A 27144-nucleotide genomic window follows, 5' to 3' on the forward strand; every position below is an offset into this window, starting at 1 on the left:
TCCTTCTTTACAGAAAACAAAAAAGACAGTACAGTGTAACAAAAATCTTCTCCACACAAACCACACCTTCCTTCTTCACAAATCCTTCAATTGAAATTGCATCACAAGAAAGCGTAAAGTGCTTAACCGAGCTTAGTGTAGGGCATTTCCCCGGGCACGGCGCCAAAAATGTGCGCTCCTTGCCGCACTGTCGAAGCAAGGGACTTGCCGATACACCGTGTGCGAGCCACAAATGGCTCTAAGCACACAACAAGCCTAAACTAGCAAGCTCAAGAGAGCAAAGGGTGTGTCACTCACCGCTCTACGCTCACCTTCGTGGTGGATTCCTCACCGTGATGAAGAAGAAGCTGCAGTCGTGCCGCGCTCAACCGCTTCGCCGCCGTCGTGCCTTCGTAATGCTCGATCGCACACACACTCTCCCTCTCTCTCTCTCTCTCACACATACACACACACACAAGGAGGTGAAGAAGAAGAAGATGGAGCAAGAGCACTCTTCTATTGCACAAATGAGATAATGAGTGAATTTTAGGTTTAGTTGGCTTTTATATGAGCTCACCCCATTCACACTTGGGTGCCCATGCTTAGCCAGCTAATCCCTTGAATGTCCCAGTTAGAGTGCGCCTCTCATCGGCGATCACTCTTACCCTTTTCCTATTGGTCCGACAAGCCCGGTACCTGACTCTACCAAATACATAATACACGTCCGTCGTAGGTGATGGGGTGTCCGTGAGCCGTGAGGGTTAACACACATTGATGTATGATCATGTGGCTACGAGTTACAGGTAACTGGACTTGAGCTTTAGCAATGGTTGAGTTGTTCTCCCACTCACTTTACAAGTTCCAGGCACAGGTTCCCAATACATTTGGCAGCTGGGACTTATCCTTGTGATGATTGTAGATCATAATGTGGTTACACTACTACGAGAGATTTGATGCATTAAAGTGCTTGAGCACTATGAGTGTTGGTGAGCTCTTTTGAGAGCATTTTTCTCCCCATAGGGAGCTCCTTTCGGTCCAAGTTCGGTGCACTTCTTGGTTTGTGCACATTGACCTTGTACATGTTGGAGAGCCATAGCTCTTGTTTATCCCACTTTGACATTTTTCTTGGTGATAGCGGTTGAGTGGACCTTCCTCTTTGACATTTTTCTTGGTGATAGCGGTTGAGTGGATCTTCCGCTTTGACATTCACTTATGGCAGTTTTATGTGTGACAATTCTGAGTCAACGACGAGGGATCATGTGAGACAACGACATTGGCATTGTGGTCACACAAGGCACATTAGACAATGTTGCTTCCTATGCACGAGGCAACAAAGAAGATTTATGCAAGATGCATATGTGGCTTTAACACATGTTAGAGAGGCAGTTATCTGTGACAGATCTGAGTCCACGACGAGGACTCGTGTGAGATAACGATGTTGGCATTGTGGTCATACAAGCCACATTAGACAATGTTGCTTCAGACACATGAGGCAGCAAAGAAGATGTATGCAAGATGCAGATGTGGCTTTAACACATGTTAGAGAGGCAGTTGCAGTGGTGGTATATGCTAATGACAATGATGTCACACTTGCCTTGAGTATTGTTGGAATTAGGGTTGCAGAGAAACGCAGCTTGGAGGAGACGAAGGAATCTCAAGGCACACAATAGAGAGTGTGTTACTTAGTGTGCAATGGAAAGATAGGTAACCCTAGAGTGATGGGCGTATATACAATGCTCGAGGGAAAAAACCTCCTAAAGAGGGAAAAAATGCCCCGGCGGTCCTAGTGTGTTCACACACATCACTACCGCATGTATATGGTAACGAATACCCCATGGAGTGATGCAGTGAACGAGAGCTGGCACATGAGTAAAGGGAAGTGCCATGCCTTGAGGACATAATCAGTCCACAAAGGGGAGTAAGCCTAAAGCTTTGCGGAAAGCTTCAAGCTTCTCACGAGACAATGCCTTTGTGAAAAGAACTGCAAGGTTTTCCTGTGTTGGCACATAAGCCAAGCTGATCTCTCCTGCTGAGAGCCTCTCCCTGACATAGTGGTAATGCACCTCAATGTGCTTTGTGCGAGCATGAAAAACTAGGTTCCTCGCAACTGCCAATGCACTCTGACTATCAATATAGATAGTGTTGGCAGTGTCCTGTCCTACACCCAAATCAGCCCTAAGGCGTCTGAGCCATACACACTCAACCATAGCTGTGAAGACTGCCCTGTACTCAGCCTCACAACTTGAAGTGGCCACAGTAGGTTGCTTCTTGCTCAACCATGATATACATGAATTGCCAAGCATGAAACAAAAAACCACTTGTGGACACTCGCGTGTCAACACAACCAGCCCAATCCGAGTCCGAAAAAGCATGTAAGTCTGGCGGCAATGATCCTCCCTTGGGATAAAACACGCCAAGATGTACAGTGCCACTAAGGTAGCGGAAAATCCTCTTGACAGCCTGCCAATGCTTAGACCCTGGGGTATGCATAAATCTGCTAACCTGTGAGACTACAAACTGAATATCCAGCCTCGTGTTGCATACATAAATGAGGCAGCCAACATCATTTTGATAAAGAGTGACATCAGCAGGATCGCCAGCATCATCTAGACTCAACTTCAAACCTGTTTCCATGGGAGTGGCAATAGGTTTGCAATCCTCAAGTCCAAAACTTACATAGCAATGTCTCTATGTAACGTTTCTGACACAAGGCAATACCACCATCACACTGCTTAAACTGTATACCCAAGTAATGATGCAACAGCTGCAAATCTTTCATCTTGAAAGTAGCATTCAAATCAGCCTTAAATTCAACAATATGTCTCTCATTTGGTCCAGTGATAAGGAAATCATTGACATAAAGAACCATAATGAGAAGTACATCACCCTCACGCTTTACATAAAATGTGCTTTCTGTTGGACTGTTTACGAAAGCCTCGTTTAACCAAATGAGTGTCGGTTTTCTCATACCAAGCACGAGGAGATTGCTTCAACCCATACAAAACCTTCTTACATCTGCACACTTTGTCCTCTTGTCCTTTTATGACAAAACCGCGAGGCTGCGTTACATAAACTTCCTCAAATATGTCACCATTCAAGAAAGCAGTAACAATGTTTGATTGATGTACATCCCAACCAAAATGAGTTGCCAATGCACATAGAAAATGCACAGTAGTCATACGACAAGTAGGAGCAAAGGTCTCTTCATAATCTATGCCTTTTTGATGTGCATAACCCTTTGCAACAAGTCGAGCCTTATGGCGATCGATCTCACCATCCAGCTTGCGTTTCATCTTGTAAACCCACTTCGTACCAATGGCCTTTTTGCCAGGAGGCAAATCACATAAAGTCCATGTGTCATTTTCTATAAGTGCATCATATTCTGATTGCATGGCAGCCATCCAATTTTCTGAATTTTGTGCTTCATCAAAAGACAAAGGCTCCTCAACATTATGTAAGCTAGACATAGCCAAAGCATAACAATCTGATGCATAAGATGCATGGTGAGAGCCTGAACGAGTACGACTAGACAAAGGTGCATCCAATTTACTGTCATGCAAAGTGTGCACCAGCCATTTTGGCATACCTCTAGCCTGCTCATTTTCAGCCCTTTCCTCATCAAGTACATCATGTACATCTGCATCAGTAATAGGCTGATCTGTAACATTTTCAGAAACCCCCATAGGCTGTACATTTGCCTCATTGGAACTTACATTCGTATTTCCACCACTGAAAAGAGGCAACAAAGTGTCATAAATGTCCTGTGAGCTTACATTACTGTCTCTAGTACATGACAGCAAGGGTTGAACAGAATCTTCCACAAACACTACATCCCATGAAACCAGAATACGGTTTGTTTGCAGATGATATAACCTGTAACCTTTGCTTTCAGCACTATAACCAACAAAAATACATTTGACAGCCTTATCATCCAATTTTCTGCGCTGTGTTTGTGGCACCAAAGCATATGCCAAACAGCCAAAAACACTCATGTGCTCAATAGAAGGCTTTCTATCATGCCATGCTTCATATGGAGTAATAGACCGCAAAGCTTTCGTAGGACACCTGTTTAGTACATAAGTGGCACACATGATGGCCTCAAGCCAAAAATAATGGGGCAAAGCTTGACTTTTGACCATACATCGTGCCATTTTCGTAGGTGACTTGTTTTTCCTCTCAGCAACTCCATTTTGCTTAGGTGTATAAGGCACTGTACATTGGTGTTTTATCCCACGACTAGCTAGAAATGCATTATATTCATGAGACATATACTCCCCCCCTCAATCGGAACGGAGGGTGCCCATAGAAAATTTCGATACATTTTTCAGCCATAGCCAGAAATTGTTTGAAGCACATAAAAACTTCAGAATTTGCTTTAAGCGGAAATACCCATGCATGCTTGGAGTAATCATCAATGAAAGTCATGAAGTAAAGGTAATTTCCCAAGGACGGAGTTTGCATGGGACCACAAACATCACTATGCACAAGCTGGGTGGCCCGAACTGAACCATCCTTTGGAAACATAGAACGCTGCATCTTACCCAAAATACAGCCTTCACAAACATGTTTGACAGGTGCTTCAAGAGGCGGCAAAGAAGCAACCATATCAGACAAGTGTCCTTGACACCGGCAAGGAAAGTGTCCATATCATCTTCCTCGTGCATAATCTTCGACTCCAACTCTTTACGCAGCAAAGCAATTTTAGCCTCATTGTGACTTGCATAAAGACCAACCAAAATATCCCAAGCCTGTTTTGCATATTTTGCTGAACGAATGTGAGGAACAATGGTGCTCTTCACAAACAACACAATCAATGCATGAGCCTTTGCATCCTTTACATCCCAACGAGCTTGTTTTGCCATAGGCAAAACAACTCTAATAGCAACAATCCTTGTAGCAAGACTTGGAACATCCTCAACATCGCCTACATCCTCATAACCAGGACGTACATCAATGCCCTGCACAATATTCTAGACGCCCTTTGACACAAGAACGTGTTGCATCATATAAGCCCACATAGGGTAATTGTCCCCATCCAACCTGTCCTCAGCAGCAAACATCTTGAAGACATCTGTGTTGTTGTCAACCATGGTAAATGTTGCACCTGATGTGAAAACTGCTCGAAAATAGGAGAAATGGAGCAGGAACAACACGTGCTATATAGCACAAACCGTAGAAGACTATGAGGCACCTGTTATGCAGATACGGCACTAACAAAAATTTGCACAAAATGACGAAATAGCCTGTGCAGTACTGCATGTAGTGGAAAAGGAGGCCGAAATGAGCCCGAATTAAAAATCTGAGCAAACTAAGCTCTACGAGTTTTCCCGAAATTTTTGTCGACCTGCGAATGCTTGCCAAAGCTCACTGAAATCGGAGAAAGTGAGCAAGCGTGTGCTGGAGCAATTGGCGACTAAGCCCGGGAGGACGCAACCTGCTCTAATACCAATTGTTGGAATTAGGGTTGCAGAGAAACGCACACAGCTTGGAGAAGACGAAGGAAGCTCAAGGCACACAATAGAGAGTGTGTTACTTAGTGTGCAATGGAAAGATAGGTAGCCCTAGAGTGATGGGCGTATATACAATGCTCAAGGGGAAAAACCTCCTAAAGAGGGAAAAAATGCCGCGACGGTCCTAGTGTGTTCACACACATCACTAACACATGTATATGGTAACAAGTATATCTCTTGTAGATATGTCTATGGATAGCACACTTTCTCCACAGTGGTTACTAGATGGTGATGCTGCTTTCCACATCACAGCATGCCGGGGGAAGTGGTGTAGTAGTTTTTCTAGTGGGAGACTTGGTTGTGTGTGACTCATCGATGGCTCAACGTGTGACACAGAGGACGCATGAGACGTATGTTTTTCATTGCCCAATGGTGCATCATACACACTTCGTCATGTGCGATACATTCCTCAATTGAGACAGAGTTTGATGTTCGTGAGACAATTGAGAGACAGTGGATGTTAAGGACTGCTTAGAAAGCAATCATTTCAGATGCATTACAAGTCACTAGTGATTGTGCGGGGAGCCTAGAGTGGCTTGGTCTACCCTATGCATGTAAATGAGGTATGCGACGATTTGGTCTTGATTGTGTTGCAAACATGTCAATGAGAGACGAGACGAGTCTCTTTTATGAATCTATAGATTAATGTGCATCATGTGTCTGTTGCTACAGAGTTAGAGCAGCCGTGCGAGACACAATTGTTTTACCCTCTTAGGACAGAGATGCCTCCTACTACGGAGATGGATGATATGGAGTTTTTTTGTGTGCTCATGCTAGAGGTTGATATGGTTATGTTCCTACATGGGGATCCAAAACTTATGGAGTGGGGGAGTTGGTCCTCTAGAAGCCAGAGTCGACAACTCCATATGTGACTAGACTTGATGGTGATGATGAATTTGATGCAGCTAGTGTTGAGGTGGCTAGGATAGACATGGTTGCATAGATTTCATCAGCCTTCGAGAGTCTCATGTACGACCTTCTAGTATTGAGACCTGAGATAGCAACTACAGTGGGATCGTTTGTAGTAGTTGAGGTTGTCATTCAAGTGATGACTAACACTAGCATGATGCATTGTGGAGCAATGCTTGCAGGTCGTTATAGGATACCTCCAGGATATGCATAGATTTCATCAGCCTACGGGAGTCTCATGTACGACCTTCTAGTATTGAAACCCGAGATACTAGCTACAATGGGATCGTTTGTAGTTGAGGTTGTCAGTCGAGTGATGACTAACACTAGCATGATGCATTGTGGAGCAATGCAGGTCATTACATGATACCTCCAGGATATGCATATCGATTCTAGTAGGGATATATAATCTCGCACATAGCTAGAGTATATACACTAGAATGCATCAACTTTGAGAGAATTAGTGGGCATAGGTTGACACAAGATTCCTCCGTATACCTCATGTACATACTACTAGGTCCTATAATAGTACCACTTATTGGCACATTCGCCTTTAACTGGGAGATTTTTGGGGTAAAGGCGGTGTGTCTCTTACCCCGGTCGGATGCGCCAAAGCCATCCAGCTGGCCATCATTTTTACACACCCTATTCTTTACCAAAAGAAAGAATAAGGGGCTCTCTTGTATATTATGGTGAGTAGCTTCACCCTACATCATGTGTATGCTCCTCTCCACCCTCGTGCTCCGCACGCACTGCACACCACTTCTGCACCCATCGCAACTCCACAGCCTCCCACTATGACATGTGGTGTTCACAACCCTATCATGTCTATGTAAAGTCTAGATAGTAGGACAACACTGTTGGGTTATGTTTTTCCCTTGGTTTCTGCAATGAGAGATGAAACCAACCCTTCACTAGTGATTCATGCTTGAAGCTATAAGTGTAGTAAGGGCAATGTCCATTAGTTCTCTCCCAGTCTATGGAATATAGGGTTGGAGACTTATCAAAGATGCCCCGTAATTCATATTGGTCGAGGAAGGACCTTACACTGGTATCAGAGTGCGCTTTAGTAATCCTAGGAGAATAAAATATGCTCTTATAGTAGGGAATAAATGTTTGATATTTAGTTAGCTTTGAATACTGTTTTTTCTATGTACATAGGCTTACAATAGGATTTGCCCAATGCAGGGAGATATTTGTATGGCTTACCAAAAGTTTGCAGTATTCTCCATCATGTATGAGGCAGTTTGTCAATCATCAAAACATATATTTAAAAAGACAATGATGAAGACTCTTGACAAGTTGTATGTACCACTTGCCTCGAGGATTCAAAGAGGATGAGGGCTAATTGTATATCGTCTGGTGGCATCTAATGCATGGAGCAGATTACTAGGATGCATGGCTAATAATTTGAAGAAGCTTCATTGGGTTGAAAAGCTGAAAATCATTGAGGTCTACTTCTGATGCAACTATCACATTGAAGGCAAAGAAATTTCTCAAACCCAATGGGTTTATGATCAAATCACTATTAGCATTCCCGGTGGTAGAATCACGCCTATTTGTGTGTCTCCTAGTTGTTGAGGATCACTAAATTTGTATTTATTGTTTCTATAGCAGAACCGTCAATATTTTACACACAACGTATAATGATCATGGGATATGTTACTTGTTTATATGAAATTGGCTCTAGGGAAAATCATGTGAAAGAATTTTACATATGAATAAAGATAAGTTCAATGAGCTCTCTTGTTTGCAATGCTATTTGAAAGTTTCTCTTAAGTAAGTTGAAAAGCTAGCTAAGTGTATAAGGCTAAGCTAGTCCGTGCTATATAAGCTGCGATCTATACATCTTCAAGAGAAGAAATTTCTTCAACAAATTTGACCACCCACTTTTAAAGGGGAAGGAACACAGATCAAACACAATAACAGCAAACGGCTTGAAGAAATGGATGATTACTTTATTGATGTTGGAATGTCCACAAAGAATAAATCTATGTTAGGTATGTTCCGTCTTACTAGTTATGCTAAGCTTTGGTGGAGGTAGCATTGCAAGGATAGTGGTGTGGCACAAGGCACCCAAACTTGGAAAACATTAAGGTTGTTGTAAAGGAATGTTATCTCCCACTTGCTTAGAGTCCCTTAAGATGAGCCAGCTCTTCAATCTACACCAATATCAACTCACTTAGAGAATTACTGTTCAAAATATGTAACCCTTAGGCGCTATGATGCTTAGATGTCTATAAAACAACAAGTAACCCATTTTTGTCGAGGTCTAGATGCTCCTATGAACACTCGCCTTGAAGAAATGAGGCTAGCCAATCTGCAAGATGCTCTTCTAAGAGCCAAACCTTTAGCTAAAGAAATGGCTAACTCTCAAAGGGGAAACAATGTGAATCCTAGAAATGGTGTTGATAAAGTAAGACCCTTGAATTGGAATCAAAGGTTGACTAACCCAGCTTGTACTTGCAGTTATGAAACTCCAAATTTTGATCTCCGATGTTTTGAATGCAATGATCTATGAAATTTTAGAAACACTTGTCCTAAGTGAACTTTAGCCACAAATACGCAAGTTCAAGGAAGAAGACAACCGATTAATCGTGGGGGAAGAAATGGTGGACAAGGATGAGGACATGAATGAGCTACTACAAGAGTTCATGTTGCCATAGGGGAACCAACCTTGGGAGAAGAGCAAGAGGAAATAACAACCCTACATACTGCCATCGACAACCTTGGGGCACATCAATTATATGTTGTCATTCAGGCACCTACAAATCACCAAGGTGAATCTTTTGAGATTGTTATTGACTATGGTGGTACTCATTCATTTGTGTCACTGAGATGTTTAAGGAGATTACAATTTGATCAACCAAGGTAAGAAAAATGAGCGTAGAACTAGCAAACAAAAAGTGAAGAATAAGTATCCTATTCTCCGTATAGGTGAGATGCTTGATCGGCTGCAAGAACCAAAGATTTTCACAAAGATTGATGTTTGCTCAAGCTATCATCAAATCCCAATTTAGGACATTGAAATCCCCAAAACCACATTAGTACTTGTTGTGGCCACGATGAATTCACAGTCATGGCTTTTGGTCTAACGAATGCTCTGGCAACTTTTAACTGCTTGATGCAAAAGTATTTTTGAGAATTCCTAGACGTCTTTGTCTTAATCTCAATCTACTGTTGAGATGAGGACATCTCAATTTTTAAGTTGGTAAGGTTATAAGGAACCCACCTTTCTCTCCTCTAAGTTAGCATTCTTTTATTACAAATGGCCAATGGAAACTCCAAATTAAATAAACTATGATAATTTATGAATCTTAAGTTGAGAATTATTTCACATAGAAATATTTTTCTCTGAAAAAGGACAATTCTAGATCCTTGAAACCTAAATAAATCTTTTAAAAGAACCTTAGACTTTGCAAATCTTTTGGAAATTATAAAGATGAAAAAATATGCAATCCTATTAGCTAGAATGGATAAGAAATAATATGGGTTGTACAATGGAGTCACATAGGGACAACGTGGCACTCGGATCAAGCATGGAAGCAACTGCAAGGGCTAGAACCCTATAACTTGACCAAATGGGTAGTGTAGAAGAGGTGGGTTCCAAAACCTCACTAGGCTTAAATAGCATGCTAGGATGAGCTGTGAAGCTAGGGGTTTGCTCCTTGTAGCAGATTCTAGCAAGCCCTTTGGTTGGCTAAAGTTATAAAAAGTCCCTAAGACCTCATTCATACACACAATTGTGTTGGACATACTCTATCACACTCAAGACATTTACTTCTCCCAAGAGAAGGGCATTGACAAACCACTTAGAGATCAATACTTCGAGTGGATTTACGTGCTACCATTTACATACGCTATGGCACTTAGCAAAAGAGCTCAATATTAGGTGGTGAACGACCATGAGCTCGGTCCCAGTAACCAGGCGGCGATAGTGAAGAACGAGGAGACGATATTGAATATACCTATTGCAAATGTTGCACACATTAGCAATGTCATTTAGGTTATACATATATTGCATACATGACCATAGAAAGTCAATAAGTAACTTATCTTAAGAAATGCACAAACCGCAACATAGGATTTTTCCCTCAGAACACAATATTCATTCATAAACTAGGAAAGAATGGGATAGAAAGAATGTTTGCCGAACCTTTTGGTATGGTTTCTCTTAAACTTTTTACTTACTAGCATTGATATTAAGTGGCATTTGCCATGGTGAGATGACGCCCGGGTGCATCGTTGTCACTGTGATGGGAGTACATCCAAGTTTGCCTAAAGAAATACCACAGACTTCATGTTTTGCCGAGATGTGAGACAACGTCCACGTTGGCACCACTGTTGTTGTGGTGAGAGTATGCCCAAGTTGGCTTAGCGAGTTACTTGCCCCAAAAGGAATGGGATGCTTAGACTAGAAACATGATTTTTGCATAATGGATATAGAGATCTATCGTGATTGTGCAAGTAGAATTTCTAAGAGAAACCTATTCCCAAAATTTATTGGAGAAAACTGGTTTAACTCCTTTGTTTTTCAAAGAAAGTTTTCAATAATGTTTGAAAGATTGTTGGAACAAATATGTGGTATAAACTAATAAAAAACTTGGATGTATTCCTCAACCTGGTAGTAATTAGAAGACAAAAGGCAAAGTGATGTGAGTATGGTGTGGAAAGTGGCAGATCGAAGCCATGACAATTACATTCTATGGATACATGGACTCAATAATTCGGGTAGCTTTCCAAAGTTTTCTCTCTCTTTTTGTTAGCTCAATCGATGTTAGGCCTTAGGGATTAGCGAAACTTGATGGCTGTGCCGTTGAAAACTATGGGGTAAAAAGCCCTAAGGTCCGCTACCTCACTTTTCAAGTTGATCTTTGTTTAGATGTGTAATACTGGAGGGAATAATGAAGCTCAATAGTCAATGCCTCCTACTATGAGGACTTGCAAAGTTCAGACTTACAAACCTACGGTGTTTGTGTAGAGTTTAGAAAGTAGAACAACTCTATTGGGTTATGTTTTTCTCTTAGTTTTTGAGAAGAGAGATGAAATCAACCCTTCACTAGTGATTCATGCCTAAAGCTACATGGGGTTGGAGACTTATCAAAGGCACCCCGTAATTCATATTGGTTGGGCGGGGTCCTAAGAGGTGGCTAGACATAAGACGACCAAGTAGAATGGCACTTAGACCCAACAAAGGGATGGAGAGCGACAAACCTTGATAGGCTGATCAAGGATCGAGGATTACATTATCGAGCCTTCAAATCTCATTAATTGAAGCATTAATCTATGGATTTATAAACTTAGTTTTATCGAAATCCCCCAGAGACACATACTACCTCTATACTTATGTGTCGTCACAATGTATCAATGATCGTCACGATGTACTAATGCAAATTTTTGCTCTTCATGTGGCGAGCAAAAGCCAACTTGAGCCAACTTGGATCCGCAAATAAATTGAGACCAATTAGATGTAAACATTGATCAACAATATCTACGATGCACAATTTGCTTCAAACCTGTGCACTTTATGAAACGTGACTTGAATGTACTTGGGTGGAGTGAACAAGCGCTTAGTGACAAACATGGGAGTTTGGGTTCCGAGTGGTGGGGCTTTCGCCTTCAACCACGGTCCACATGTCTTCTGAGCGCGGATGTGGTGTGGACAACCTCTCCCCAAAAGCTACATTCCTAGCTTGAACACACACACACTCCCTCCCTCCCACACACGCATTTACAGCTACCAGCCCCTCTCACCTAGAGGCTAGCAGCCTAATCTTCTTTTTACCTCGATCGGATCCTTCCATCCTGCCATCGCCCATTCACTCAGACGGCGGATCAAAGGGACCGTCGTTGGTCCCGACCCTAAAGCACATTCTGTGACCTTCACCTTGCCTTCCTCGCCCTCTCGCAGTTACAGCAGATCGATGGTCAGATCCAAAGACGCAGGACTAGCCATCATTGTGAATAATTTTCCCTTAGCAGCGCAAGCTGAGTCTTACAGCAAACTCTGTGTACACTTTCCATTGTAAATGCGTCAGGCATTCTCTCTTCAATCAACAGCCCGCGCCGGGGATCCTTGACATTTTTCCATTTTCAAGGATTTCTTGTATACAAAGGAGGTTTCACACCCTCAAGCGTATGATTCTACCACATTCTGTGTATTGCTCTACTATAGAGCCACAATGCAATCAGCTGATCAGCGTCGCAAGGTAAGCAAACACCAGCCAGGTTATGTTGACACACATAAGTAGGGGAAGCTGTACTCACTAGTCGTCAATTGAACGTTCTCGACGTATGGGGTTTCCGAGATTGCTGATGATAATTTGATGTTTTGCATGCCAGAACCCAGAATTAGATTTCTTTTCTGAGTATGGGGATGCCAGTCGGTACAAAATTCAGGAGATTATAGGCAAGGGCAGCTATGGAGTAGTATGCTCGGCTATGGACACACATACTGGGGAAAGGGTGGCAATCAAAAAGATCAATGACATCTTCGAACATGTGTCTGATGCAACCCGAATTCTCAGAGAAATCAAGTTGCTGCGAATTTTGCGGCATCCTGATATTGTGGAAATAAAGCACATCATGCTTCCACCATCTGGACGTGATTTTAAGGACATCTATGTGGTGTTTGAGTTGATGGAATCAGACCTGCACCAAGTCATAAAAGCAAACGATGATCTAACTCCTGAACATTATCAGTTTTTCCTCTATCAACTTTTACGAGCTTTGAAATATATACACACAGGTACATTCGAAGTTTATATTGGACAGTCTGGATTGAAAGCAGTAACAGGTCAAGCATATATATTGTCTGCAACAGAAGAAGAAGAAGAGAAGTTTTAATGCTGTAGGAACAATTCATAAAGGGTACTATTTAGGGATTTTCATCTTGGGCCATACGTACTAGATTGAGCTCCATTTGGAAGAAGAAGAAGAAGAAGAAGAAGAGAAGTTTTAACGTTGTAGGTACAATCCACAAAGAGTAAACTATTTAGTAATTTTCATCTTGGGCTATAAGTGCTAGATTGAGATCCATGTTTGCACATTTTTTTGTGTGCCTCTACCTGGTTCTCTATGAAAGGGGACAAACTGAAGGTCCACAAGCAAAACACCCCTCCTCGCCCCTTCCCTTCCCCAAATAAAAAAGGAAAAAAGGGAAAACCCTGAAAACCAGCATGCTGTCAGTTGTGTGTGCCATTGTTCTGTGCAATTATGTCCCAGGCAGTGCGGTCAGACTTATTTCGCTTTAAATGAAATATTTACCTTTGCTGTCTGCAGCCAATGTGTTTCATCGGGACTTAAAACCGAAAAATGTTTTGGCAAATGCTGACTGCAAGCTCAAAATTTGTGACTTTGGATTGGCAAGAGTGGCTTTCCATGACACACCGACTGCAATATTTTGGACGGTAAGGCAGGATTGGTTCTTACAGTTTCTTTCGCAGTCTGTGTAGGTGGTTTTTGTGGCTTCGGGTAATATTCATGATTATTGATTTTCAGGATTATGTTGCTACTAGGTGGTATCGTGCCCCTGAACTCTGTGGTTCCTTCTTCTCTAAGGTAAGTGTTTCTTATCGTCATAGCAAGTTGCAGCCATGTAGAACAGCTTTTCAGTCATTGCCCAGACAAGCATTAATAAAGGTATTGTACAAGTGAGCAAAGTGGTTAATGGGCAACAACATTGGCAGCTGCATATTCAAAAGTAGCCTTGGGAGCTAAACATCAAAACCTTTATTGCCAATCCCAGTTGCACTGAACTATCTCGTTTTTACAGAGTTTTATCTGTGCTGTGGCTAGTTTTCTTGGTGAACTTGTGCGTATAACCCTAAGTCATAGAAGTGAATATTGAGCCTGAAGTGATTCTAGTCTGGTCTTAGTATACTGTAACCATTTCCCTCCATCTCCTGTAGTTTGTTGTGTTTGTTAATGGCACTTTTGTCCATCAAACAAACCGTGTTTTAGGATCCCTGAGGGACAGTCTACGGCAGCAGTTTTGTGTAGCAGTTTCTTATGAATTCGTTCTGAGCAGTTATGAGGGTCACTTTAGATCAAAGATTGCTCCTCATTGTCTTGACATTTCTTTTGCTCGCAGTATGCTAGGCTATATAAGTAGTCCATGGATAGAGTTCAAGCGAAAGCCTTCTGTGTATTGTCCCCAAACTACATGTTACCTGCCCACCCATAACACTAGGGCTACCGGGCTGATCTGGTACTGGGTGGCTGGCAAATACAGAAACGCTGAGTTGATCTGGGGATATTGAAACACCAGAAGCTACACAGTGCAGGTGCAAAAATGCATGGATGGTGATGGTACTGATGGGCTGGCTGCCCATAGGGCGTTGCACTGACTTCTGATGCTCCAAGGGTGACCTAGGGTCACTTATATATGTAATTAATGCTGGGTTGGGCAAGGCTTCAGAAAAAACTGTCACGAACTGCTATGTGTCAAGCCACTTAAGAAGGGAGCCAATCTGCAGATCCCGGCCGAGGGGCCTAAACCCTAGAAGCAGCATTGGAAGAAGCAAAAGCAGCAGAAGAAGTTTTACCAACTTACAAAGTCTTGTCGAGTGGCCTATTTTTAAAGACGAGTGCCCACCAACTTGCGGGGCCCCTTCCGATGGGGCCCAAGTGACCTAAAGAGATCAAATAAAGCAGGACCAACACACACTCTCCAACTCTCTTGCGTAGAAGATGATGATGTTGCAGCTGTACGGACGCCCGCGATTTGCATCGGCAGTGCTACGTGGCAGCTTGTACGGATTTTCACGTTTTGCGCTTCTGCATGCTGACGTGGCAGTTGTATAGATTTCCATGATTAGTGCTAGATTGCTTTTGGGAGCCCTGATGCTTTTAGAACTTGAAGCTTTTCATGTAATTGCTTTTCATAGGCCAAGGTCCTTTAAATATGAGCCAAGGACTCATTCTCTGGTACGCTTCTTGGTGTAGGTGCAGAGGATGGAGTACTGGCAATGTACCGAGTTCAAGCAATATAAAGAAATACTGAAAGGGGTGTCGAGGTTTGGGGCCAGTGTTCTCTTGGGATGGAACTCCACCACCCCATCTCGTGTGTCGTGCATCTCTTTCAATTCAGTTGTTATTTGAAGTGCTTAAAGTTGTTCAGTGTGTTCTTTTCCGTTGGCACGTGGTGCCCGTCCCCGTCCCCGTCCCCATCCCCGCCCGTCCCCATTACATTGGTATTAGAGCTTTAGGCGTTTGCCTTTTTGAAAGTACACCGGTCCTACCAAAGAACCAGATGGTGCTTCCAAGTTTCACATAGAACTTTATAAAAGAATCTTCGTGTCTCGACCCCGGACTTATTAGCCACTCCCACCCTTCATCGCGCATCGGGCGCGCTCCCGTCTCCATCACTCCGTCTTACAGGGCATAAGCCTTAAAGATCACTTGCAAGAGAAGGATCAAAGAATTTTCGAGCCAATGTTTTTCTTAGAGGCAGTGCCATGCAGCGGTGGATGTCTATAGCTACCAAGCCGCACACTCCAAGGACTGAGCAAGCTTTCAATAAAATTTTTGCGCGAAGTTACATGTCTTTAGACATCTTCCTTTGGAGTGCAGCTTTTGGCAGAGCGGGGTATCCTGAATGCTTGCCACGGCAACCCTAGCAGATTATAACTTGAAATTTCTCAACATCTTTCAACAGGTCTCTTCTCGAGCTGATAACATTGGAGGTCCACTGTGATTGATGTCTTGGGACTACCATCACCCATAGTCACAAGGACGCATTCCGGGATGGAGAACGGGGGACGGGGCTCAAATGGATTTTTAGTGTAAAAAAGAGGGTGGGACGGCAAGTGGGGACGGGAAGCCCGAAAAAGGGCGTCCCCTGTTACTATGCCATCACCGCCACAGGATTACTGTCTGTCGAGGCTTGTTTCAACTTTCGACTATTCAAGAGCTTATGGTGTCAAAGTCGACAATGCGGAAGCGTATAGACCAAGGGGAGAAAGCATGAGAGAGAGAGAGAGAGAGAGAGAGAGAGAGAGAGAGAGAGAGAGAGAGAGAGAGAGAGAGAGAGAGAGAGAGAGAGAGAGAGAGAGAGAGAGAACCAACCAACCTTGGCAATGAACTGATGTTAATACAATGGGAGCTGAGGGTTGCTTATATAGTAACCTCGGTAAATTACCCTACCCAGACTTCAACAAATAAGTAAAATAAATTACCTATAAGTAAAACTAAATAATGGGACCACATTAGACAATTCACTTGAGATGCCAAAAATTTAACACCCTCTTTGCAGCTCATAGTGGACATAAATAGTGAGACCAAGTTGATGATGAAGCTACTATGGACACCCCAGCAGAGGATCCTTTCCACTAGATACACCTCGATTATGCTACCCTCAACTTTGTGCCTTAGAAGAATGCCATCTTGAGCATCAATTGCCTTTTAGAAAATTGAATTGTAGACCACACTACGTCTAAGAATCCCCATTCATGAACTGTGAACACATCATGTCTTAAAATACTTTCTAGATAATGAACTTTGAAACGCATCCTGTCCATAATCCGACCAACAACATGAACTTGTGCGCACATCCATAGTGTTTTAGAGGTCTGATTGGTTCCCTGGGAGATGCATGTGCATTGAACTCCGACCTACGGGTTCAAACACCGATAACTTGAACTCCAACACAAGGGTCCGAATTAATTATACAAAGCATTGTTTACCCCTATGTGCCACTCACAAGCCTCTCTCTGGCTGAAGCTAGTGGTGACACTTGTACTTTGACTAGAAATGTGTCGAGGCCACTGTGGCTTTCGCCATGTGTGCCATGCCGATCTCCTCTGTCAAATCTTTATTACCGTAATCTTTGTCCAGCTTGCCTTTGTCTTTGTCTTCGTGTGAGTTCTTGCTTTTGTCTTTGGTTTCAAACCCCCGAGCCAAACAAAGCGTCGAGTCACATTCATAACAACTATGGTCGTACCTTGTGGGTACCGAGGCAACTAACTTGAGTATTGGTACTGTTTGAGGTCCTCTCTGTCCTAGCCACTCCAAAACTTTCTAAGTCCTTGCACAAAAGTGGCTTCCAAGGTGGCCGAAAGGTTTGCACCAAGCCGCTCCAGACACTGCATAGAGGGCTCCATAATCCCACCTTTCAAGACGCTCTTTGAGGCCAACACGGCCCCTTTATGGGCTCTTGCAAGTTGCCTTCCCAAGGCCGCTCCAAAAGTTGTTCTCAAGCCCTGCGAAAGCACCTTCGAGGAATGGTTATTTATTGGGGGAGTATTAAGAAGTCTGAGAAGTGGTTACTCTCAGCACCTCCAAACGACGTAGGTTGCCGTATGGGGGCGTTTGGTTGTAAAAGGCCTCTATCTCATGGCCCGGACCTTTTTAGGTTATTTGTGGGAGGAGTGATGAGTCGTTGAATAACTCATGGCTTGGATTTGGATGATTATTTGCGGGGGGAGTGTTCATCGACGGCTTTATGTTTCTCTCTCTTGTAACATGCATATGTGAGCATTTGTGTTGCATTGTGATGTGCCAACCACTGAATACTCCTTATTGGATGAGATTTTTCTGGGAAACCAACGACCACCCAGGATATCAAGAGCTCCGATCTGGAATGATAATCGAGATTCATTATTGGATGATATTTTTCTGGGAGGCCAACGACCCAGGATATGAAGAGCTCCAATTTGGAATGAGAAAATCCAATGTCCCTCCGAATGTCCCTCGGAATGACCCTTGGAAATTTTTGAGCTAACTTGAGTTGTTTTGCATATATGCTGTAATCGCGGACGATTACTTTCTTTCAAGAAGGGAGGATGTCACAAACTGTTGACATGTCAAGCCACTAAAGACCCAACCTGCAGATCTCGGCCGAGGGGCCTAAACCCTAAAAGAAGCAGAAGAAGCTTTACCAACTTGCAAAGTCTTGCCGAGTGGCCTATTTATCAAGAGGTGTTCCCACCAACTTGCGGGACCCTGTCCGATGGGGCCGAAGTGACCTAGAGAGACACTCTCCAACTCTCTTGCGTAGAAGATGGTGATGTGGTAGCTGTACGGGCGTCTGCAATTTGCGTTGACAGTGCTACGTGGCAGCCTGTTCGGATATCCGCGTTTTGCGTTGCTGCATGCTGACGTGGCAGTTGTACGGATTTCCATGATTAGTGCTAGGCTACTCTTGGGCCTGATGCTTTGAGAACTTGAAGCTTTTCATGTAATTGCTTTTCATAGGCCAAGGGCCTTTAAATATGAGCCAAGGGCTCATTCTCCACCGACAATGTACCAAGTTCAAGCCATATAAAGAAATACCGAAAGGGGCGCCAAGGTTTGGGGCCAGTGCTCTCTTGGGGTGGAACTCCGCCACTCCGTCTCGTGTGGTGCATCTCTTTCAGTTCAATTGTTATTTGAAGTGCTTAAAGTTGTTCAGTCTGTTCTTTTTCTGTTGGCCGTGGTGCTCGTCCCCGTTACAAAAAGCCCACGACTTGGTAAATTAATGCCAGTATGTTACTTATTAATAAGTTGTAGAACTCATAATAAGAGGTGCTTCGTGCTGAACTACTCAACCAATTACTAATGCTATTGTATGGGAACACTCCCTAGTGGCTACACCTAGCAGACACAGACATTGGCTTTGCTCATGTGCAATCTGAGGGTATGCAACCACTCTAAAGTGCGTGGACATGCGCGTCCTGTGTACAGGCTCACAAGGGTGTTAAAATACTTCCTAGGCTGTCCTAAACCCTAGACATAGGAGTTAGCTCGTCCATATGCACGTAGGGTTAGATGTGGACATGACATGGTATTTCTTTCTTGATTGATGATCACAAAGTACACCTGTCGAGAGGTAAGCTCTGTGTCTGCTTCCAATAGAGCCCACCCCCAAGGCGTCTTACAAAAGGCTTCTATTTTGGGTGCCCTAGCTATGCTTTTAGTTGCTAAAAAGCTAATCGTAAAAGTCCATACAGCTGGCCACTTGACAGCGTGCGATTTGCGATGCATTTTGCGTTGACATGCTATTTTATCACGTGCCATAGGTTTTTTTTAATACTCGGCTTTTTTCTGGCCTCTTTGTTGGGATAAATGCTCAAACGTCACCTCCAGGCTGTGGACTGTTTCCACCGTGTAGCTATGATTGAGAGCTTCATAGATATATTTTCAATATATCTTTAGCCCACCATTTTGGGCCTGTACATGCATTATACTTCGTTTCATGGCTGTGAGAGAGAGTGGAGAAGCAAGAGAGGAGATGAGAGAGAGAGAGAGAGAGAGAGAGAGAGAGAGAGAGAGAGAGAGAGAGAGAGAGCAGGTCGATTCACAAACTTAAAAAAAGGACACGCTATGTATATTGTATCAATAAAAAAAAGGCCTTAACATATAAAGAAGCCTTGCCATGCAAACTTCTAAAAGAGAATTGGAGTTCATCTGCATGCTCCAAGACAATGTTCCCACGGGCACAACTTTACCAGGGTCCAGATTAACCTTGGGCTTGCAAAACCCAACAGATATGGCTATGGAAAGCTTCGAAGTGCAAAAAAATGTTGCAAAAATAGAGTTTTTAGTCCCCAAAAATACCTTAGAAGCTCAATGTTGCAAATTCTCTTATAAGTAAGTTTTTTTAGACTTGCCACTTGTCAAAATTCTCAAATTGGTCAAAGGGCTTCAATTTAAGTGCTTTATATCCATTTAAAATTTAAAAATGTGTGTGAGAACACATTTATTAATGTTCTAAGTGATTTTTAGGTTGCCCAAAGGCTCTAATCCTAGGATTTCTCATCGTGAAAAGAGAATTATACTTACCACCCCTTCACAAGCCACAAAAAGTTTCGGGTGTGCGTTTTCATTTCCCAAAACTATGCAGGGCATTGATGCAAAACGAGCATGCAAAAATTAAGCACACAAGCACATAAATATGCTATGGAATGCAACGTCAGTATGGATGGTCTCCGCTTATGAGCCTATGACTAGCCGACATTCCCGTGCAAGTACACGTGTGAGGTGCAACGGACTTGAAATGGTGAAGATCTAGTTTTGCACTTCCACAAATCCTTCAACTTCTTTCCTTGCGTTAGCGATTCCTTATAGCTCCAATGATTGTTCCTTTACTTTCCCTTGAAGAGAGGGGCTGAGAGAATGCAATAGAGATGCGTAGAGAGAGAGAGAGAGAGAGAGAGAGAGAGAGAGAGAGAGAGAGAGAATTATCGTCCGCGGAGGTTAGATATGACCCATGGGACCGAAAGAAAAGCATTACAAAGGAGTTCTTCTAAACAAGGGGATCGTGAGATACATCTCAGTTAAGGACTGAGGGTCCAAAGAGGTGTCAAAAGAAAAGTTAAAATAAACAAAACTAAGAAGGGGAAAGTGAGGAGGGAGCCGGCTTGGGAGTTCGAAACTCCTGGATGATGGCTTTACCTCCTCGATAGACTGCCCATTTCCCTGCTGTGCGTGCTTCTTGCATCTTCTGGAGTTCTACCTTTTTTTGTTTGAGTTGGGTGGGTGTGAGATCTACTGCAAACCAAATTTTAGTATCCCTGAGAAGCCTTGATTGCTCAAGGAGTTTGATTCGATCCGCCTTGGTCTTGAAAGTGAGGATTGCGTGATTGGTGCGATGCTCATGTGTAAGAAAGGTGATTGTTGCTGGATCCCATTGTACCAAGGGGGTTACTGCTTGGATATGGGCAAAGCACTCGTGAAACTTGTGATCTCCCTCCCCTTTCCAGTCACTTGGGAGCCCGCCGATACGAACATTGAGGGAGATGTCCTCTTGTCGTTGTCGCTCGCGTAACGTGGATGCCACATGGTCTTCGACCTTGTTGGAGATAACCTCTTGCACTTGATTCTTGATCGCCTTTGTGAGGGTGGTTTCTACCTCTGCCGTTGTTTTGTTGAGTCTGGCTTCCATTTGCTCCTTCTCCTCTTTCTTGCCGTTTTCGATGGTGTTGAGTCGAGTCTCGATGGCGACGATTCTCTGTTTCAGCTCGTCGTTCTCTTTGCGAAGCCTTTCGACTTCATTTTGGAGGCGGGCAGTGCTGTCCATCTTTGGGGGTGTTGCCACGACCCCGGCGAAAGTGAGTTTTCCGCGGGACGAAGCCCTTGTAGCCATGCTTGTGTTTTTTTTCTGTGGTGGGAAAAGAAAAGCCAGTCAATTGGGTTTGTTGAGAGCAAAAGACGAATCTGAATCTTGTCAAAGTTAAGGCATTCTTGCTGCTGATTGAGGTCGTAAGGTAAAACCACCACCGAGCAGGTTGATGAGTGTGTGTGTGTGTGTGTGAGAGAGAGAGAGAGAGAGAGAGAGAGAGAGAGAGAGAGAGAGAGAGAGAGAGAGAGAGAGAGAGAGAGAGAGAGAGAGAGAGCCCTGCACGCTGAGTCTGATGCAGCCTCTCGCGTCCTTCACCTGCTGAGTGCTGCTGTTCTGTGCGCCTTCTCCGACTGTGGGCCTTTAGAGTGGTAACCTTTGCAAAATTGGGCAGGGCACCACCGAGCAACGCAGGACCAGGTCGACGTGCAGGATGAGCCGAGACCAGCAGAGCAGGGGTTCTCTTGAGTCGGGTGGGGGCGAGCTAAGGCTTGATGCCCCTCCACAGGGCAGCCCCTCGCCCAGGGGGAGGCTAGGAAGGAAGAGAGAAACGGCTAGGGCAGAGAGAGAGAGAGAGAGAGAGAGAGAGAGAGAGAGAGAGAGAGAGAGAGAGAGAGAGAGAGAGAGAGAGAGAGAGAGAGAGAGAGAGATTGAAATTGAAATGTTATATTAACGTCTTCAAAAGGCCAAAGTGACCTATGAGACCAGAAAGTTACAATGTGGTGGATCTGATACAAAGTCAGAGTCAGAGTAACAAGATGACAACAATGACAAAAATGAAATGACAAATGTCACAATAAAATACTATGGAATCCTAAACTACTAGGTGTGAACAGCAGCTAGCTGGGATAGCTAGATCAGAAGAGATCCAACATCGGTCGCTGGCGGATCTCATCAATCTCCTCCATGGTCAGTAGTCTGACCGAGCGTCATGCATGTCGAGCCAAAGTGATCCAAATCCTCTGATGCAGCCTCCGTCGATGCTGTGTAGTCCTCCGCAGTCGTGGGCGTCTGGATCTTCCAAGCTCAGTCGCTCGGTCGATCAGTGTGCCTCTGGTGTGAGACGACGAGCTCTGCTGTGGTAGTAACTCCTCCGGTGTCCAGTGGCAGCTCTAAAGAAATCTGTGATCTGTCTTTGGGACTGGCTAGCCTCTCCTCTCATCAGGCTCTCTCTGTGTCTGCGCAGCTCGAGCAAAAACAAACCCAGGCATCTCTGATCCTCGTACTGCATGACTCTGGAGAATGGTCCAAAGCCCTCTCTGAACAAGCAATGGAAGCGGCCTCGTATCTCGTAGTAGACGGGGCAGTGGCATGTGTAGTGCAACTCTGTCTCAGGCTCGATGTCACACAGGGGGCATGTCCTAGCCTCTGCTGGTACTCCGCTGTATCTCCTAGTCTCGATCCGCAGCTGGTGTGAAGATGTACGTATCTGGCCGATAGCACATCGTATCCCATGAGACAAGTGGGTGTCCATGTATCTCGGCCTCGTCACAAAGCCATCAACCGTAAGCTGGAGGAGATGCTCTCTGTAGAAAGCCATCTTCGTGCCCAGCTCCTATGCTGGCTGTATCCATGTCCTCCTGGTGTCTAGCTGAGTCAAGTCCTGGCGGATGAGCCTGGTGATCTCGGACTATGTAAGAGTCAGAGAGGGTGCATCCAATGAGTACTGGAAGGGAGGCAATCTGTCTATGCTGAACCCATGCGCATGAAACCATGATGTCATCTCCCCATACCAGTATGCTGTATCTCCCTGCATGGCTAACTGTCGAGAGGACTCAAGTGCAAGGCGAGCATATCTGTCTCTGGGAAGTTCCCACATGCGGTGTATGAAGGAGACCGATCTGGTGAGCGCCTCAACCACTAGTGGGGGGGTAGCTAGCTCTGCTCGAACAATAGCACGTGGTACTGAGGCCTTGGCTCTAATGAGCCGCGAGATCATAGAGACAAGAGGCTTCTCCATGTCCCCCCATCCATCACTGCGGCCTGTCCTCCCGTGATGATCTAATGAAGGTCCCCAGATCTCAGCTCCATAAAGTAATGCAGAAGCCACCAGAGTGTCAAAAGAGCCAGAGCTTCGTCCTAGGCTCCTGAAACTGAACCTGTGAACACATCCTTTCCAATCTCCCCAATGCTGCATGGGCTCTGGTCAGTCTAGTCTCTGCTGCCCTCCTCAATGAAAATGTTGGCCCACTAAAAACCACTCCGAGGTAAGTGTACGCATCTGTATACTCCACAGTCGCCTGGCCGTATGTGAATGCTGGTGCTGACCTCCTGATCCACTGTGGGGTGGTATTAAATACCATGACCTTGGTTTTACCAAGGTTGACGGACAAACCACTTTCCTGAGCAAACCTATTCAAAGCATCCAAGTGACGTTGCATCCCCTCCGGAGAGTCGGAGATCAACACAATATCATCAGCATATAACAATAATGGAATCCATGTCCCTGCCATCTGTGCACCTCTATCACCATCTCTCTCAATGTAGTCAGAAACCTCATCCACATACATACCAAATAGAGTAGGAGAGAGCAGGCAGCCCTGCTTCACCCCAATAGTGGAGTGAATCGGGGTGGATAGACCCTCTGAGGTGCGTACCTGCCCCACTACTGACCTGTATAATGCCATGACCCCCCAAATGAGCTCCGTGGGTACTCCCATCTGTTGTAATCTGCGCTTCAATCTAGCTCTAGGCACTGTGTCAAAAGCTTTGCGGAAATCCACAAAGCTACAATAGATCCGTTTCCCACGCGATCTACCCTCCTCAATGATGGCTCTGAGTGTCAAGATATGGTTAAGAGTAGAAAAACCCCTCCTGAACCTTGCCTGCCCGGCTGCGCGTATCCCCTCCCTCTCTGCCCATCTACTCAGCTGCTGCTCAAGAATGGATGCGTACAACCGTGCCAATGTGTGTCCAATCATGATAGTGCGATAATTCCCAGTCTCCATAGGGTCTCCTGACTTGAAGATAGGTACAATAGTAGATAGGCTCCAAGTATCAGGCAAGCCCTCACACATGGCACGGTTAAACATCACTGCTAGAAGCTCTGCTAGTAGATCTCTGGCATGTGTGAAATGCTCAGCCACTAAACCATCATGATCGTAAGCTCTCCCAGTCCTCATCCTGTCAATGGCCTTCCTCACCATCTCTGCGGTGAAAAAAGCACCTATGTGTGGGCATGGATCGGGGGGGTCGGGAAGGGGAGACTCCTCAGGAACTGTGTACAGAGATGATGCGTACTGGCCCCAATCCTCTGTAGAAGTGATGGCGGGGGGGGGGGGGTGCTCCTGAAAGAGCCGCCATGCCTCACGTGAATCCTGACTCAAGAACAGCTGATATAGATCCTACTCTAACCGAGCCAAAAATGCCCTCTTCTTCCGCCGCACTAGGCGTCGGAAGTCAATCTGTGACTGTCTGTGAGTGATGTCCCCCAAAAGCACCTCCCTCTGAAGTCTAGCTCTAGTGTCCCGGCATTCCTCATCATACCAACTGTTATGGGGCATGCTCCATGAACGGCGTCTCTGCTCAGGCTGGGTATGTGGGTATGCCTCTGCTGCTGCATCATGTAGTGTCTGTGTCAATATAGTAGTAAGCTCCTCCAGAGGTCGCCCTGGCTCCCCTGTGCATAGGCGTCTGTAGATCCCATCTATGTATACAGAGTCTGTCTCCCGCGTGAAGGTGTAGCGAGTAGGGGCTGCTGTCCGTAGCTTGTGTGCTACACTAAACTGAAAGGAGATGGTCATTGACACAAGAGCATGATCCACTGCCACACCAACAGGTCTGGGTCCAATCGTGAGATCCTGAATACTAGAGATGAGGCTCGACTGTGCCATGACATAGTCCACTGTGCTGGCTCCATGTCTGTGTGGAAAGCATGTAAAACCCCTTGAGGCGGGAAATCTCTCTAGGCCATTCAAGATGGCCAATCCATGTGCAGTCCCCATGTCTATCAAGTGTCGTCCATACTTAGTGTGTTCTCCATCTTGTGATAGTCTGGATAGGCCTGTCTCTGCAGCATCGAGCTCTCTCAGCATCTCCTCTGAAGTATCATAAAATACTGTCTGATGATGGGCAGTCCTAGCATTGAAATCCCCTAGAATGATGATGTCACCATCTCTAGAGAACTCCCATATGTCATCATCCAAAATAGAGAAAGGGGACTGTCCTCTGGGTGGTGCATACACTGACGTGCTCGGGGGAAAGTAGCAAATAGCAATGTAAAGATATCTGTTTGTCTCTGCTCTCAGCCTCACCCACATGTACCTAGCTTGCTCATCTCTGCGGGCTATATGTATCAATGGCTGCCTCCCTGAATAACACTGCCACTCCTCCTGATCCCCGCCCTCTGCGCTCTGATCGTGTCTCCTGTCTATAGGCAGCCTCCCATCTATATCGACTGATGTGAGGCATAGACTGCCCATGGGCCTGATGTGTCTCAGAGTAGAAGACGATGTCTCTTCCCCTGAAACTATCCTCAAAGGCGCCCACATCAAGTCGCATAGATCCATTACAATTCCACGTGGCAACTTTGAGGGTGGTCCCACGGGTCTCGCACCGTCATGTGGAGCGCCGCTCTACAATCACAACCCAGCCATCTCTGTAGAAGGCCGTCTTTCCCTTCTCCCTTGCCGCTTGAATCTCTGGCATTACCTCTCTCATATGCGCAAGCTTTGTGAGTGTGAGGTCATCTCCAAGGAATATGCCCGTTTTCTTTAGTGTAGGACGCTTCTTCAAGAAGTCCTTCTTTGCCTCCATGGATGGGAAACGGATGATTAGAGCTCTCCCTTTTGAAGTTTCCCCATTGCCTTGTGTCTTCTTCCCCACCCTCCATGCCTTTGTATGAGTAGCCTCACTACCCATCATGCGGAGAAGTTCGTCAACTTCCCCTTCCACATCATCTCGGTCTTTTAGAGAGAGAGAGAGAGAGAGAAGAAGAGAGCAACACCCGATGGGGTCCTAACCAACCCTTTCAAGGGCCCCCCACACCGTTACCGATGTGGTATTTGCTTTAGATTGCGTATATGGAATGTATACACAATGCAATACCTCAATGCAGACTCTATTGACTCGATGACGACAAATCACCGCGGTAACTCCTCAAGAAGAGGCACCTCCGGGGCTGATTTGATGCACCTTGTATCCTTCTCGATGTGGGATTGCAGATGGCCGTCAAGGGGCTGATTTGCTGAAAACGTAGATCTTGACGATGCCGATGATGGACAGCAATGGAGTACTCGATGCTTGCGAGGGAATGGCCGAGGGGGGCCTTGATGGGTTTCCTAAGTACCGGACCACAACAGGAAGCAAGCGAATGCAAATCCAAGTTATTCCGTCGTGTGGAGGATGGCTGATCTGCAGATTTTGCTGGCACTAGGGCTGAAACCAGAAAACGTTGGCCAGATCTGCAACCTTCACCTGGCGCGAGGGCTGCAAACAGAGAATGCTGGGTGCTCTGCTGCTTTCCACAAATGCCAAAGCTGAAAAGTGAAAACGCTAGGGCTTGAAGGCTAACGGCGGAAAATGCTGGCTGATCTGCTCCTCCTCCTGGCATTTTCACAATCTGCAACTTGTCTCAACTGAGAGCTCACTCACTCCCTTTATAGGTGAGGAATGGGCCTTGAGTAATTATTAAGGCCTAGGTAGGGCAATTGTCCACCAACTTTCCCAACAAATAGATAATAAAATGATTTATTTAAAAATTGGTCCAGG

General features: G+C 44.9%; 1 protein-coding gene across 1 annotated transcript in view; it reads left to right on the top strand.

The window, feature by feature from the left end:
* Positions 1–12084: 12084 nt before the first annotated feature.
* Positions 12085–27144, top strand: part of LOC147444106 (mitogen-activated protein kinase 15-like) — a 43679-nt gene continuing 28619 nt past the window's right edge. Inside the window, exons 1-4 of the mRNA XM_086526836.1 lie at positions 12085–12607; positions 12741–13146; positions 13680–13807; positions 13899–13958. Of these exons, the coding sequence (XP_086382962.1) occupies positions 12581–12607; positions 12741–13146; positions 13680–13807; positions 13899–13958 (621 nt within the window). The 5' untranslated portion in view covers positions 12085–12580. The remainder of the gene's footprint in view (positions 12608–12740; positions 13147–13679; positions 13808–13898; positions 13959–27144) is intronic.

Source organism: Adiantum capillus-veneris, chromosome 13, assembly GCF_014529385.1.
Source record: "Adiantum capillus-veneris isolate H3 chromosome 13, ASM1452938v2, whole genome shotgun sequence".
NCBI classification, from domain to species: Eukaryota; Viridiplantae; Streptophyta; class Polypodiopsida; order Polypodiales; family Pteridaceae; genus Adiantum; species Adiantum capillus-veneris.